Raw genomic sequence first — 16,262 nt, 5'->3', positions numbered from 1 at the left:
TAAATAAATGACTTAAGTAAATAATAATTATAATTAATATCTTAAACTGTTTGCTTCTTTACCAAAATAGCAATTAACCAAACATTTTGAGAAGCACATAAGAAACTATATTTTTTATCTGCCACCATTTCACAGATGATAACTGGAGCCTCTTCGATATTGCCGTATAATTTAGATCAACAAAGCAGAAAATCCACATTATCTGCTTTGAACTGGATTATATGAGTCTACACTGCCATATAATCCAGTTCAAAGCAGATAATCAGGAAGGGGCCTGGAATGAGAGAATGCTTCTGGAAGATGGCCATACAGCCTGGAAAACTCACAGCAACCCAGTGATGGCAGCCATAGTATTAAACATCATTCATATTGGGAAAAAATTCAGTTAAATTCATTTAAGAAATTAAAAACCCTTGTAAAACTACAGTTTCCATAGAATTCAGTCATGGCAGTTCAAGTGGTGTCAAACGACATCATTTCTACAGTGTAAAACATTCTGTATTTTCCAGAAAGGGTTTTGTTTTTGTGGATAATATGGAGGTACTTTGGACTTCAACTCCCACAATTCCTAATAGCCGGGAGAGCTGAAGATTGCCCGTGCCTGAGTTAACCCATAGGATGGATCTACAGTGTAGATTTAATGCAGTTTGAATCCACTTTAACTACCGGCTGTTAGGAATTGTGGGAGTTGAAATCCAAAACAACGGGAGGACTGAAGTTTGCCCATGCCTGGGTTAACACATAACATGCATCTACAGAGTAGATTTAATACAGTTTGAATCCACTTTAACTACCGGATGTTAGGAATTGTGGGAATTGAAGTCCAAAACACTGGGAGGGCTGAAGTTTGCCCATGACTGGGTTAGCCTCTACGGAGCATCCATACTGTAGATATAATGCAGTTTGAATCCACTTTAACTACTGGTTATTAGGAATTGTGAGAGTTGAAGTCCAAAACACCGGGAGGGCTGAAGATTGCCTGTGCCTGAGTTAACCCATAGGGTGATTCTACAGTGTAGATTTAATGCAGTTTGAATCCACTTTAACTACCAGCTGTTAGGAATTGTGGGAGTTGAAGTCCAAAACACTGGGAGGGCTGAAGTTTGCCCATGCCTGGGTTATCCTCACTGTAGATTTAATGCAGTTTGAATCCACTTTAACTACCAGCTGTCAGGAATTGTGTGAGCAGAAATCCAAAATACTGGGAGGGCTGAAGTTTGCCCATGCCTGGGTTATCCACACTGTAGATTTAATGCAGTTTGAATCCACTTTAACTCCTAAGGCTCAATGCTCTAGAATCTTAGAAGTTGTAGTTTTTCAACCTCTGCGGCCTTCTCTGCCAAAAAGAACTGCAGCTCCTTTAATCCCATAGCTTTGAACCATAGCAGTTCAATTGGTTTCCAACTTCATTAATGAGAAGCAGAAAAGTCACAAGGAAGCAATGCAGAGCAGACAGCTGTCACTTGTGCCCCTCTTTCAGCGTTAATACGGTAAGCGTAGGGAGCATTACGGTAACACTGAAGCGCCTGCCAGCTGCATTTACTCCCAGCTCAGTCGAAGTTGACAGCCGAATAAACGGGAATAATAATAATATTCCTCCGAGGAAGGGAAGGAGGGTAGTGCCACCAAGCTGGCAAACAGTCCCTCTCAGCCATTGGGACAGAATATTGTGAGTCATCCCATACTCCCTGAAAGGAGGGAGAGCAAACAAGCAGGGCTGGGGCAGATTAATCCTCTTTTTTCTTTTTTTCCCCTTCCCTTCTTCTGGTATTAAGAGTATTCCAGCGAGCAGAGCAGATCAGCAAGCCATGCAGATGCATTCGTTTGGCAACAGGAGGTCCGCAGCCTTTCCATCTCTGGAGTAAGTAGGATTGGACACTAGTATTTACGCGTTCCCATCTTCTGCCTTTCTTCCTTTCCTCGTCTCCCTTTTTCCATCCTTTGGGGGGTTGTGTTTTGCATGCTTTCCAGCCTTTCCTGGTTCAGAGGAGTATGGAACAGAAAGGAGAAGAAAAAGCAATGTTTGGGGATGGATTTGTAAGGTTTTTCATTCCTAATGCAATTGATATTCCCTTTCCTGGCAGATGAAGTCTCCCCTGTCTCACTCATAGCAGATTGAAAATCCCTTACTACAAACCCCCAAATATCCCAAACCTTCCATATAGTGGTCCCCCAAATGTGGACACAAAACTCTACTACATTTAGGAAATTGTATATAGTTTTGTGTACACAATTTCCTAAATGTAGTAGAGTTTTGTGTCCACATTTGGACATCTTATTTCTTAGGTAAAGGTAGTTTTCCCCATGTGCTTGATATCCCCTTTCCTGGGAATTCTTCCAGGCAGATGAAGTCTTCCCTGTCTCACTCATAGCAGATTGAACATCTATCACAAACCCCTTACTACAAACCCCCAAATATCCCAAACCTTCCATATAGTGGTCCCTTTGTGTACACAAAACTATATACAATTTCCTAAATGTAGTAGAGTTTTGTGTCCACACTTGGATATCTTATTTCTTAGGTAAAGGTAGTTTTCCCCATGTGCTTGATATCCCATTTCCTGGGAATTCTTCCAGGCAGATGAAGTCTTCCCTGTCTCACTCATAGCAGACTGAACATCTATCACAAATCCCTTACTACAAACCCCAAAATATCCCAAACTTTCCATGCAGTGGTCCCTATGTGTACACAAAACTTTCATTCGGAATATTGTATACAATTTCCGAAATGTAGTAGATTTTTGTGTCTACACTTGGATATCTTATTTCTTAGGTAAAGGTAGTTTTCCCCATGTGCTTGATATTCCCTTTCCTGGGAATTCTTCCAGGCAGATGAAGTCTCCCCTGTCTCACTCATAGCAGACTGAACATCTATCACAAATCCCTTACTACAAACCCCAAAATATCCCAGACTTTCCATATAGTGGTCCCTTTATGTACACAAAACTTTCATTCACGCACAGAACGATTTTCGAAATATTGTATACAATTTCCTAAATGTAGTAGAGTTTTGTGTCCACACTTGGATATCTTATTTCTTAGGTAAAGGTAGTTTTCCCCATGTGCTTGATATCCCCTTTCCTGGGAATTCTTCCAGGCAGATGAAGTCTACTCTGTCTCACTCATAGCAGACTGAACATCTATCACAAATCCCTTACTACAAACCCCCAAATATCCCAAACCTTCCATGCAGTGGTCCCTTTGTGTACACAAAACTTTCATTCGGAATATTGTATACAATTTCCTAAATGTAGTAGAGTTTTGTGTTCACACTTGGATATCTTATTTCTTAGGTAAAGGTAAAGTTTCCCCTCTGACATTAAGTCCAGTCGTGTCCGACTCTGGGATGTGGTGCTCATCTCCATTTCTAAGCCGAAGAACCAGCGTTGTCCATAGACACCTCCAAGGTCATATGGCTGGCATGACTAAATGGAGTGCCGTTACGTTCCCGTCGGAACGGTACCTATTGATCTACTCACGTTTGCGTGTTTTTGAACTGCTAGGTTGGCAGAAGCTGGAGCTTTTTTATTTTTTTTTTGTCATGTCAGGAACGACTTGAGAAACTGCAAGTCGCTTCTGGTGTGAGGGAATTGGCCATCTGCAGGGATGTTGCCCAGGGGATGCCCAGATGATTTGATGTTTTTATCATCCTTGTGGGAGGCTTCTCTCATGTCCCCGCATGAGGAGCTGGAGCTGATAGAGGGAGCTCATCCCCCTCTCCCCAGATTTGAACCTGCAACCTGTCGGTCTTCAGTCCTGCCGGGACAGGGGTTTAACCCACTGCGCCACCGGGGGGCTAGAAGCTGGAGCTGACAGCAGAAGCTTACGCTGCTCCCTGGATTCAAACTTGTGACTTTTCAGTCAACAAGTTTAGCAGCTCAGTGGTTGCTCATCGGGAGCTCCAATCTTATTTCTTACATATATAAATAAACTAGCTGTGCCCTGCCACGAGTTGCTGTGGCCTATCGTAAGAATTTTCAAAGTAGAGATAGATATCTGGACTATTATGAAAGAGCGGTACCTACCTATTCCTTCCCCCCTTTGTCTTCCCCTTTCTCTCCTTTCTTCCTTCTCTACCTCTTTGTTTCATTCCTTCTTTTGCTTTTTGGTTTCATCCTTCCTTCTCTCTTTCTTTCTTTCCTTCCCTCTCCCTTTCTCTACTTCTTCCCTCCCTGTTTCCTTCCTTCTTTCATTTTTATTTCCTTTTCTCTTTCCTTCCTTCTTTACCTCTTTCCTGCCTTTCTTCCCCTTTTTCTTTCCTTTCTACTTTCTCTTCTTCCTTCCTCCGGTACCTCTTTTTTTCCTTCTTTTGCTTTTTGGTTTCATCCTTCCTTCTCTCTTTCTTTCTTTCCTTCCTTCCCTCTCCCTTTCTCTACTTCTTCCTTTGTCTCCTTTCTTCCCTCCCTGTTTCCTTCTTTCTTTCATTTTTATTTCCTTTTCTCTTTCCTTCCTTCTTTACCTCTTTCCTGCCTTTCTTCCCCTTTTTCTTTCCTTTCTACTTTCTCTTCTTCCTTCCTTCGGTACCTCTTTTTTTCCTTCTTTTGCTTTTTGGTTTCATCCTTCCTTCTCTCTTTCTTTCTTTCCTTCCTTCCCTCTCCCTTTCTCTACTTCTTCCTTTGTCTCCTTTCTTCCCTCCCTGTTTCCTTCCTTCTTTCATTTTTATTTCCTTTTCTCTTTCCTTCCTTCTTTACCTCTTTCCTGCCTTTCTTCCCCTTTTTCTTTCCTTTCTACTTTCTCTTCTTCCTTTCTTCAGTACCTCTTTCCTTCCTTCCTTTTCTCCCTTCCTTCCCTTTCCTTCCTTCCTTCCTTCCTTCCTTCCTTCCTTCCTTCCCCCTTTCCCTCCTACATTCCTTCCTTTTTTCCCTCCCTCCCATTCTTCTCTCCTTCCTTCCTGTCTGTTCTCCCGCAATACTATGGTAGAGTCCCTTCTAACTCTATTCTATGAGTCTATTTAATATAGTAATATTTTGAATTTAAACGTTTTTTTGTGGGGTTTTTTTCAGTGATTGTCATTCCTTGGATTGTGAGGAGTTTTGTTGCCAAATTTGGGGTCATTTGGCCCAGTAGGTTTTTTTTGTTTTTAAGGTACTCATTACGCACAGAGCATTTATATATATATATAGATGTAATGTTCATTTGTGGGATTAACGAAACTCAAAAACCACTGGATGAATTGACACCAAATTTGGAGACAAGACAACTAACAACCCAATGTATGTCCTTCATTCATAAAAAAACACTGAAGAACACAACAGAAGAGACTTTAAAAGCCCCAAAATGCTAAATGACGAAAAGCTACATGACAATACAGAAAAAAGGAAGAAAGAAGGAGGAAAGGGGAGGAAAAGAAAGAAAGAAAGAAAGAAAGAAAAGAGAAGGAGGGAAAGAAAGAAGGAAAGGGAGAAGGAAATATGGAAGCAAAGAGAGAAGGAAGAAAAGAGGTAGAGAAGGAAGAAAGGAGAGAAAGAGGGAGAGATAGAAAATGGGGGAAGGAAAGTTAGAGAAGGAAGGAAGAAGAGAAGGAAAGAAAAAAGGAAAGAGGGAGAGGAGGGAAGATATAGAGAAAGAGGGAGGGAAAGAAAGAAGGAAAGGGAGAAGGAAATATGGAAGCAAAGAGAGAAGGAAGAAAAGAGGTAGAGAAGGAAGAAAGGAGAGAAAGAGGGAGGGAAAGAAAAAGGGGGAAGGAAGGAAAGTTAGAGAAGGAAGGAAGAAGAGAAGGAAAGAAAAAAGGAAAGAGGGAGAGAAGGGAGGAGGGAAGATGTAGAGAAAGAGAGAGGGAAAGAAAGAAGGAAAGGGAGAAGGAAATATGGAAGCAAAGAGAGAGGAAAGAAAGGAGAGAAAGAGGGAGGGAAAGAAAAAGGGGGAAGGAAGGAAAGTTAGAGAAGGAAGGAAGAAGAGAAGGAAAGAAAAAAGGGAAAGAAGGAAGGAAAGAGGGAGTGAAGGAAGGAGGGAAGATGTAGAGAAAGAGGGAGGGAAAGAAAGAAGGAAAGAGAAAGAAAAAGGGGGAAGGAAGGAAAGAGACAGAGAAGGAAGGAAGAAGAGAAGGAAGGAAGGAAGGAAGGAAGGAAGGAAGGAAGGAAGGAAAGAGGGAGTGAAGGAAGGAGGGAAAGAAGAAGAGAAAGAGGGAAGGTTGGTCACAGCAATGCGTGGTAGGTACAGCTAGTATGGAAATAAAAATGCTCCCAAAACTTTTAAAAAGAATTCTGAACTCTTCTGGTTCCAAGCATTTTGGATTAGAGAAATTCAACCTCTACTCTCTTTGGGTTGCTGTGAGTTTTCCGGGCTGTATGGCCATGTTCCAGAAGCATTCTCTCCTGATGTTTCATCCACACCTATGGCAGGCATCCTCAGAGGTTGCGAGGTCTGTTGGAAACTAGGGAAGTAGGGTTTATATATCTGCGGAATGATATCCAGGGTGGGAGAAATAACTCTTTTTTGCTTTAGGCAAGTGTCAATGTCACAGCTTGACTAGCATTGAATAGCCTTGCAGTGACACAGCCTGGCTGCTTCCTGCCTGGGGGAATCTTTTGTTGGGAAGTGCTATTTTTATTTATTTATTTATTTATTTGCTTCATTTCTACCCCATCTTTCTCTACCCCAGAGGGGACTCAAGGTGGCTTACAAACCCGGCAAAATTCAATGCCACGCAGGTAAACAATAAACACAAGTCATCAAAATATAAACAGTCAAAACATATAAGCAGAATGTTTCAACAGAAAGGAGGAAACCATGAAAATGAACAAAATCTGGCTACCAGTATTAAAAAAAACCTCTAAAATTAAAACAGCAAAACAGCAGAGGGGAAACAATCAGGGACATCTAATCACCTCTCAACAAAAGATTGCTCCAGGCACTGCCAGGCTATCAAATGCTAATCAAGGTGGTCAGTTGAAAGATTCACACCTAGCTCCAGCAGACAAGAGTCCTTTGTCGCACCCTGGTCTTTCCAAAGATATATAAACCCTTTTGCCTAGTTCCAACAGACCTCACTACCTCTGAGGATGCTTGGCATAGATGCAGGCGAAACGTCAGGAGAGAATGCCCCTAGAACATAGCCATATAGCCCGAAAAAACCTACAACAACCCATATAAGCAATTCAAACATGTATCAATTAATTAAACAGATTAAACCGGTGTTAGCTGGCTCTGACTGTTTCTGCTCTGGAATTCCCCTGTTTTCTGAGTCTTGTTCTTTGTTTACTGCCTTGATTTTAGAGTTTTTTTAATACTGGTGGCTGGATGTTGTTCATTTTCATGGTTTCCTCCTTTCTGTTGAAATTGCTCACATGTTTGTGTATTTCAGTGACTTTTCTGTGCAGTCTGACATGGTGGTTGTCGGAGTATTTCTGTGTTCTCAAATAATATGCTGCATCCAGGTTGGTTCATCGGGTGCTCTGCTATGGCTGATTTCTCTGGTTAAATTAGTCGGCAGTGCCTTTCCTATTCCTTGATTCATGTTTGGTCAATGCTGTGTTTGATGGTCCCTATGAAACAATCAGGGCCAGCTAACACATCCCAACAAAGGATAACCCCCAGGCAGGAAGCAGCCAGGCTTTGAACCTGCAAGGCTATTCAATGATAATCAAGCTGGTTAATTACAACATTCAGACTTGCTTTAAACAGACAAGAGTTCTTTCTCCCACCCTGGACATCATTCCACTGATATATAAAAATTTTAAAATTTTAAATTATTACATTTAATTAAAAATCCTCCTGTGTTATTGTTATATGTGATTTATATTAATTTGTATTGCATTGCATTGTTTTGTTTATTGCTTTTTTCTGTTTTATTGATGTGTTGTTGGGCTTGGCCTCATGTAAGCCGCTCCGAGTCCCTTGACAAGCTGGTGGCGGGGTATAAATAAAGTATTATTATTATTATTATTATTATTAGTGATCTATATTAATTGTATTGTTTTGTTTATTGCTTTCTTGTTTTATTGATGTGTTGTTGGGCTTGGCCTCATGTAAGCCGCTCCGAGTCCCTTGACAAGATGGTGGCGGGGTATAAATAAAGTATTATTATTATTATTATTATTATTAGTGATCTATATTAATTGTATTGTTTTGTTTATTGCTTTCTTGTTTTATTGATGTGTTGTTGGGCTTGGCCTCATGTAAGCCACTCTGAGTTCCTTGTGGAGATGGTGGCAGGGTATAAATAAAGATTATTATTATTATTACTATTACTATTATTATTAATATTATTAGTATTATTAGTATTATTTTATGTGATCTATATTAATTGTATTTTTTGTTTATTGCTTTCTTGTTTTATTGATGTGTTGTTGGGCTTGGCCTCATATGAGCCGCTCCGAGTCCCTTGAAGAGATGGTGGTGGGGTATAAATAAAGTATTATTATTAGTAGTATTATTATTATATGTGATCTATATTAATTGTATTGTTTTTGTTTATTGCTTTCTTGTTTTATTGATGTGTTGTTGGGCTTGGCCTCATGTAAGCCGCTCCAAGTCCCTTGGGGAGATGGTGGCGGGGTATAAATAAAGATTATTATTATTATTATTATTATTATTATTATTATTATTTTATGTGATCTATATTAATTGAAGGGAGCCCCTGGTGGTGCAGTGGGTTAAAGCACTGAGCTGCTGAGCTTGTTGATCGAAAGGTCACAGGTTCGAATCCGCGGAGCGGCGTGAGCTTCCGCTGTCAGCCCTAGCTTCTGCCAACCTAGCAGTTCGAAAACATGCAAATGTGAGTAGATCCATAGGTACCGCTCCGGCGGGAAGGTAACGGCGCTCCATGTAGTCATGCTGGCCACATGACCTTGGAGGTGTCTACGGACAACACCGGCTCTTCAGCTTAGAAATGGAGATGAGCACCACACCCCAGAGTCAGACATGACTGGACTTAATGTCAGGGGACTACCTTTACTATCTATATTAATTGTGATGTGGCGGCAAAAAAAGCCAATGGGATTTTGGCCTGCATCAATAGGAGCATAGTGTCTAGATCTAAGGAAATAATGCTACCCCTCTATTCTGCTTTGGTTAGACCACACCTGGAATATTGTGTCCAATTCTGGGCACCACAATTCAAGAGAGATATTGACAAGCTGGAATCTGTCCAGAGGAGGGTGACTCAAATGATCAAGGGTCTGGAGAACAAGCCCTATGAGGAGCGGCTTAGGGAACTGGGCATGTTTAGCCTGAAGAAGAGAAGGCTGAGAGGAGATATGATAGCCATGTATAAATATGTGAGAGGAAGCCACAGGGAGGAGGGAGCAAGCTTGTTTTCTGCTTCCTTGGAGACTAGGATGGAACGGAACAATGGCTTCAAACTACAAGAGAGGAGATTCCATCTGAACATGAGGAAGAACTTCCTGACTGTGAGAGCCGTTCAGCAGTGGAACTCTCTGCCCCGGAGTGTGGTGGAGGCTCCTTCTTTGGAAGCTTGTAAGCAGAGGCTGGATGGCCATCTGTCAGGGGTGATTTGAATGCAATATTCCTGCTTCTTGGCAGAATGGGGTTGGACTGGATGGCCCATGAGGTCTCTTCCAACTCTTTGATTCTATGATTCTATTGTTTTTGTTTATTGCTTTCTTGTTTTATTGATGTGTTGTTGGGCTTGGCCTCATGTAAGCTGCTCCGAGTCCCTTGTGGAGATGGTGGCGGGGTATAAATAAAGTTTTACTATTATTATTACTATTATTATTATTATTATTATTATTATTATTATATAAACCTAGTTTCCAACAGACCTCTCAACCTCTAAGGATGCCTGTCATAGTTGTGGGCAAAATGTCAGAAGAGAATGCTTCTGAAACATAGCCATACAGTCCAGAAAACTCACAGCAACCCAGTGATCCTGAAAGCCTTCGGCAACACATTGTACTCTCTTTTATCCTTTTTTTTCCTCTTGTTGTTTTCCTTTTGCCTGTTCTCACCCCACTGAACAAAAATAGGATAAATTAAGGTTTAACAGAGCAATTCCACATCCTGATAATTAAGACTTGCTGAGTTCAATGGATTTCTTTCTGTCTAAACATTGCAGCCTGAATCTGATTGATTTTGAATTCAAACCCGCGAACCCATTTTCCTGAGGAAATTTTGATTAGATTTCATGCAGGGAAAGAATGGATAAGAATATCTTAACGCACCTCGAAGGATTAGAAAATCAAACGTGTCCACTTCATCGCCGGCATATATTGTCCTCGGTTTCCACCCACAAATGTGTAGGATCAAATTGTAAATGGTGGGATGAAAATGCAAGAGGCACCATGGATGTGGAACGTTTCTATGCAAAGCTCTAATGTTTCTCAGAAATGCCGAAATCCCTCATAATCAGCAGCTGGAGAATAGTTTTCGGAGCTTAATTTTGGTCTCTTGTTGGGGGAAAGAAACCTCCGATTGTGATTAAAACCAAAACAAAGAGATTTGGTCAAGTCTGAAACATGACATTGTCATTGTTTTATCTGCTAGTTGCAGATAGAATCATAGAATCAAAGAGTTGGAAGAGGCCTCATGGGCCATCATCCAGTCCAACCCCATTCTGCCAAGAAGCAGGAATATTGCATTCAAATCACCCCTGACAGATGGCCATCCAGCCTCTGTTTAAAAGCTTCAAAAGAAGGAGCCTCCACCACACTCCGGGGCAGAGAGTTCCACTGCTGAACGGAAGAGACCTCATGGGCCATCCAGTCCAACCCCATTCTGCCAAGAAGCAGGAATATTGCATTCAAATCACCCCTGACCGATGGCCATCCAGCCTTTGTTTAAAAGCTTCCAAAGAAGGAGCTTCCACCACACTCCAGGGCAGAGAGTTCCACTGATGAATGGCTCTCACAGTCAGGAAGTTCTTCTTCATGTTTAGATGGAATCTCCTTCCTTGTAGTTTGCAGCCATTGTTCCGCGTCCTAGTCTCCAGGGAAGCAGAAAACAAGCTTGCTCCCTCCTCCCTGTGACTTCTCACATATTTATACATGGCTATCATATCTCCTCTCAGCCTTCTCTTCTTCAGGCTAAACATGCCCAGCTCCTTAAGCCGCTCCTCATAGGGCTTGTTCTCCAGACCCTTGATCATGTTAGTCGCCCTCTTCTGGACACATTCCAGCTTGTCAATATCTCTCTTGAATTGTGGTGCCCAGAATTGGACACAATATTCCAGGTGTGGTCTAACCAAAGCGGAATAGAGCATGGGGAGCATGACTTCCCTGGATCTAGACACTAGGCTCCTCTTGATGCAGGACAAAATCCCATTGGCAACAACAACAACAACAACAACAACAACAACAGGGTGTTTGGGATGTTATAGGTTTTTTTCGGGCTATTTATTTGTCGTGTCAGGGCAACCAGTCAATTGTATTACATTTATAACAGAACAAAAGAAACAGACAGACAAAATACAAAATTTGCGAGTTTGGTAGTTGATTAAATGTCCTTTGACCAGTATCTGGCCCCTTGGAGTCCCTCTGGTGTTGCCGCAAGAAGGTCCTCCATTGTGCATGTGGCAGGGCTCAGGGTGCATTGCAGCAGGTGGTCAGTAGTTTGCTCTTCTCCGCACTCGCATGTCGTGGATTCCACTTTGTAGCCCCATTTCTGAAGGTTGGCTCTGCATCTCGTGGTGCCAGAGCGCAGTCTGTTCAGCGCCTTCCAAGTTGCCCAGTCTTCTGTGTGCCCAGGGGGGAGTCTCTCAGCCATTGGTTGAGGTTCTGGGTTTCAGCATGCCACTTTTGGACTCTCGCTTGCTGAGGTGTTCCAGCGAGTGTCTCTGTAGATCTTAGAAAACTATTTGTTGATGCCGCATTGAATTTTTGCTTTGATTGCTTTGCTTTGTTTTGCTTTGCTTGACTGTTGTTAACCGCTATGAGTCGCCTAAGGGCTGAGAATAGCGGTATACAAATGAAGTAAATAAATAAATAAATAAATAAATAAATAAATAGAATTGTGCCGGTTGTAAGCCGCCCTGAGTCCCCCTTGGGGGTTGAGAAAGGCGGGGTAGAAATGCTCTAAATAAATAAATAAATAAATAAACCACGTTTTTGTCCCTAGATTTTAAAATATATTTATTTATTTATTATTTCGCGTGCTTCTACCCCGCCCTTCTCAACCCCCGAGGGGGGACTCAGGGCAGCATACAAAAGGCACAATTCGATGCCTACACAATAATACAGATAAACATATATAAATAGCAATTAAACAATTATAACAGTTAAAAACAACCAATTATATACCACAGTCAATAAAATCAATCTCATGCTCAACGTTCGCCAGCTCAGAATCCATAAATTCATTCCATATTGTCCATTCTTATCATTTGTCGTTGTCCTCATTTATCTGCCAGATTACCCAAACGCCTGGTCCCAAATCCACGTTTTTAGTTTCCTTCCAAAGGAAAAGAGGAATGTCGATGACCTAATTTCCCCGGGGAGTGAATTCCACAGGTGAGGGGCCACCACCGAGAAGGCCCTGCTCCTCGTCCCCGCCAGTCTCACTTGTGATAGAGGTGGGGCCGAGAGCAGGGTCCCCCCCAGAAGATTTTAATCTCCGAGGTGGGACTTAGAGGGAGATGCGTTCGGACAGATACTCTGGGCCGGAACCGTATAGCAGTGGTTCTCAACCCTCATAATGCCGTGGCCCCTTAATACAGTTCCTCATGTTGTGCTGACCCCCAACCATTAAATTATTTTCATTGCTACTTCATAATTGTGATTTTGCTGCTGTTATGAATTGTTATGTAAATATCTGATATGCTGGATGTATTCTCATTCACTGGACCAAATTTGGCACAAATACCCAATATGCCCAAATTTGAATACTGGTGGGGTTAGGATGGGAGGATTGATTTTGTCATTTGGGAGTTGTAGTTCCTTGGATTTATAGTTCACCTACAATCAAAGAGCATTCTGAACTGCACCAAGGATGGAATCGAACCAAACTTCCCACACAGAACTCCCAGGACCAACAGAAAATACTGGAAGGGTTTAGTGGGTATTGACCTTGAGTTTGGGAGTTGTAGTTCACCTACATCCAGAGAGTACTGTGGACTCAAACAATGGTAAATCTGGACCAAACTTGACATGAATACTCAATATGCCCAAATGTGAACACTGGTGGAGTTTGGGGGAAAATAGACCTTGACATTTGGGAGTTGTAGTTGCTGGGATTTATAGTTCACCTACAACCAAAGAACATTCTGAAGCCCACCAATGATAGAATTAGGCCAAACTTCCCACACAGAACTCCCATGACCAACAGAAAATACTGTCTGTGATGGTTTTGGTGACTCCTCTGACATCCCCTCGCGACCTCTCCAGGGGTCCCGACCCCCAGGTTGAGAATCACTGCCGTATAGGGTTGCAAGCTGCAATGCCTTTGCAAGCTGTGATTTACATCATTTTTTCCCCATTTTTGTCTTATTTAGGAAGTAGCTGACTTGTCCAAAGAAGAGCATAGAGATAGAAGAACCTTTCTGCTTTGAGGTGATGACCAACATTTGATCCTGAGCAAAAGGGATGTGAACGAACGCTGAAACTATTACACCTTCTGCCATTTCGCTTTGCCTCGGAAGATCTGACATGGGAAAGAGCAAACCAAAAAAGGAACATTTTTGTGACCATCTGTTGTCCCACTTTTGAATATATATATAAACAATATGGAAAGGATATCAAAAACATGGGAGCCAAGAATGTGTTGATACCAGTTGCGCTCCATTTTTCCAATCAGAGAAGCACACATTGCTCGATTTCAGAGTCTGAGACTCTTTGTGTGACTCCAAAAGTATTGTCTTGCTTAGGAGCAGCAACACATGCACATATATTGAATGTGGATGCACATACAGACGCACCTCAGAAACAAGGAACAAGATCTTGGTCTCATTACTTAATATTATTGTCATTAAGCATCTAGCAAGGTATGGAGAACACCAAAGAAAGCATTCCAAAGAGAGTTTTTTAAAATGCACTTTTATTGTTGATTTGACCAAAAATACATATGTACCTAATTACAGTCGATGTCATGGGAGAAAAGTAACTTTTCAAATAAGTATAGGGTTTCATTCCTTGGTCAGCTTGCATGAAACCAGATCCATATTTTGTGTTCATCAACAATGTGGAAATACATTTTTTCACAAATATCCAATATTTGCTCTGGACTCTTTCAAAGAAAGAGCCGAGTAAATCGCAGATACATTGGATGAACATTAACCAGCGTTGATAATGAGCTTGAATGTTGAAAACATCTCCGTCCCTGCCTGCGTCAACTGCACCCAGACTGTGGAGGAAGTCAACGTTTTGAAGGCCATATTGCTAGGCGTGATCTTTGGGGGTCTCATCATTTTTGGGGTCCTGGGCAACATCTTGGTGATCCTTTCCGTCGCCTGCCACAAACACTTGCAAAGCGTAACCCACTACTACATTATCAATTTGGCGGTGGCCGACCTTCTCTTGACTTCCACTGTCCTCCCCTTTTCTGCTATTTTTGAGATATTTGGCTACTGGATTTTTGGGAGGATCTTCTGTAACATCTGGGCAGCTGTTGACGTTCTTTGCTGCACTGCTTCCATCATGAGCCTTTGTGTCATCTCTATAGACCGATACATTGGGGTGAGCTATCCGCTAAGGTATCCGTCCATAGTGACTGAGAAGAGGGGTCTCCTAGCTTTGCTGTGCATTTGGGTGTTGTCACTCGTTATATCTATAGGTCCCCTCTTTGGTTGGAAACAACCAGCTCCAGAAGATGAGAAAATCTGTCAAATCAACACAGATCCTGGTTATGTGCTATTCTCTGCTTTTGGATCTTTCTACCTCCCTTTGATCATCATACTGGTGATGTACTGCCGGGTGTACGTGGTGGCCAGAAGGGAAAGCAAAGGACTTTCTTGTGGCCTGAAGACCGAGAAGTCCCATTCAGAAGAAGTTACCCTTCGTATCCATTGCAAAAATGTGACCGAAACCACTGGATCTACCCCCAGCACCAAGCACAAATCCCATTTTTCCACGAGGCTGCTGAAGTTCTCCAGGGAAAAGAAAGCCGCGAAGAGCTTGGGAATCGTTGTGGGATGCTTCATCCTGTGCTGGCTTCCTTTCTTTTTAATCATGCCTATCGGTAAGTACAAGAAATTCAATGGTTCTGGGGAGAGTGACATTGGGTGGACTAGGTTATATTTATTTATCGTGTCATCAGCAACCATAGCATTGTATTACATTTCAAACAAAACAAACAAACAAACAGATTAAAAACCCCACAAATTTTGCAAACTTGGTAGTTGATTAAATGCCCTTTGACCAGTATCTGGCCACTTGGAGTGCCACAAATTTTAAGGTTGGCTTTGAGCCCATCTTAAAAAAATCTATTTTCCTGTCCACCAACATTCCATTTTCCAGGTTCTTGTAGGTTTTTTCGGGCTATATGGCCATGTTCTAGAGGCATTTCTCCTGACGTTTTGCCTGCATCTATGCCCAACCACTGTCTCCCAAAATAGTTGCTCTACTCCGAACTCAAGAACGGAAAATGGAATGTATTGTCGAAGGCTTTCACAGCTGGAATCATTAGGTTCTTGTAGGTTTTTTCGGGCTATAGGGCCATGTTCTAGAGGCATTTCTCCTGACGTTTCGCCTGCATCTATGGCAAGCATCCTCAGAGGTAGTGAGGTCTGTTGGAATTAGGACAATGGGTTTATATATCTGTGGAATGGCTGGGGTGGGGCCAAGAGCTCTCTGCTGAAGCTAGGTGTGAATGTTTCAGCTGACCACCTTCATTAGCATTTGAAGGCCTGGCTGCGCCTGGGAAAATGTTCTGTTGAGAGGTGTTAAGATGTGCCTGGTTGTTTCCTCTCTGCTGTTGTGCTGTTGTAATTTTAGAGTTTTTTAATACTGGTAGCCAGATTTTGTTCATTTTCATGGTCTCCTCCTTTCTGTTGAAATTGTCCACATGCTTGTAGGTAAGAGCACGGTTCAGAGTGACTCCCAGGTATTTGGGTGCGCTGCAATGCTTCAGTGGCCTTCCCAAGTGATCCTCAGAGCTCGGGATGCTTGTCTGTTCTTGAGATGTCTGTGTTTTAGATTAGGAATCCGCTGGTTTTTCCCTGTAATACGCAGTAAGAGCTTTGGAGAGCTTCTGTTCTACCATCTCAAAGCTCCCTGCTTGAGCAGTGATGGCACGATCATCAGCATAGATGAATCTCTCCCTTCTGGCAGTGGCTGGTCATTTGTGTAGATGTTGAACATGGATGGAGCAAGCACACTCCCCTGAGGCAGTCCGTTCTTCTGTTTCCGCCATCTGCTTCTCTGGTGCTGGAACTC

General features: G+C 42.2%; 1 protein-coding gene across 1 annotated transcript in view; it reads left to right on the top strand.

The window, feature by feature from the left end:
* Positions 1-1,440: 1,440 nt before the first annotated feature.
* The window catches only part of ADRA1A (adrenoceptor alpha 1A), a 72,599-nt gene continuing 57,777 nt past the window's right edge, over positions 1,441-16,262 (top strand). Inside the window, 2 exon segments of the mRNA XM_060787261.2 lie at positions 1,441-1,861; positions 13,385-15,066. Of these exon segments, the coding sequence (XP_060643244.2) occupies positions 14,178-15,066 (889 nt within the window). The 5' untranslated portion in view covers positions 1,441-1,861; positions 13,385-14,177.

Source organism: Anolis sagrei, chromosome 7 (genome assembly GCF_037176765.1).
Source record: "Anolis sagrei isolate rAnoSag1 chromosome 7, rAnoSag1.mat, whole genome shotgun sequence".
Classification (NCBI taxonomy): domain Eukaryota; kingdom Metazoa; phylum Chordata; class Lepidosauria; order Squamata; family Dactyloidae; genus Anolis; species Anolis sagrei.
Note: the sequence above shows the minus strand (reverse complement) of the source record. Positions and strands in the feature narration are given on the sequence as shown.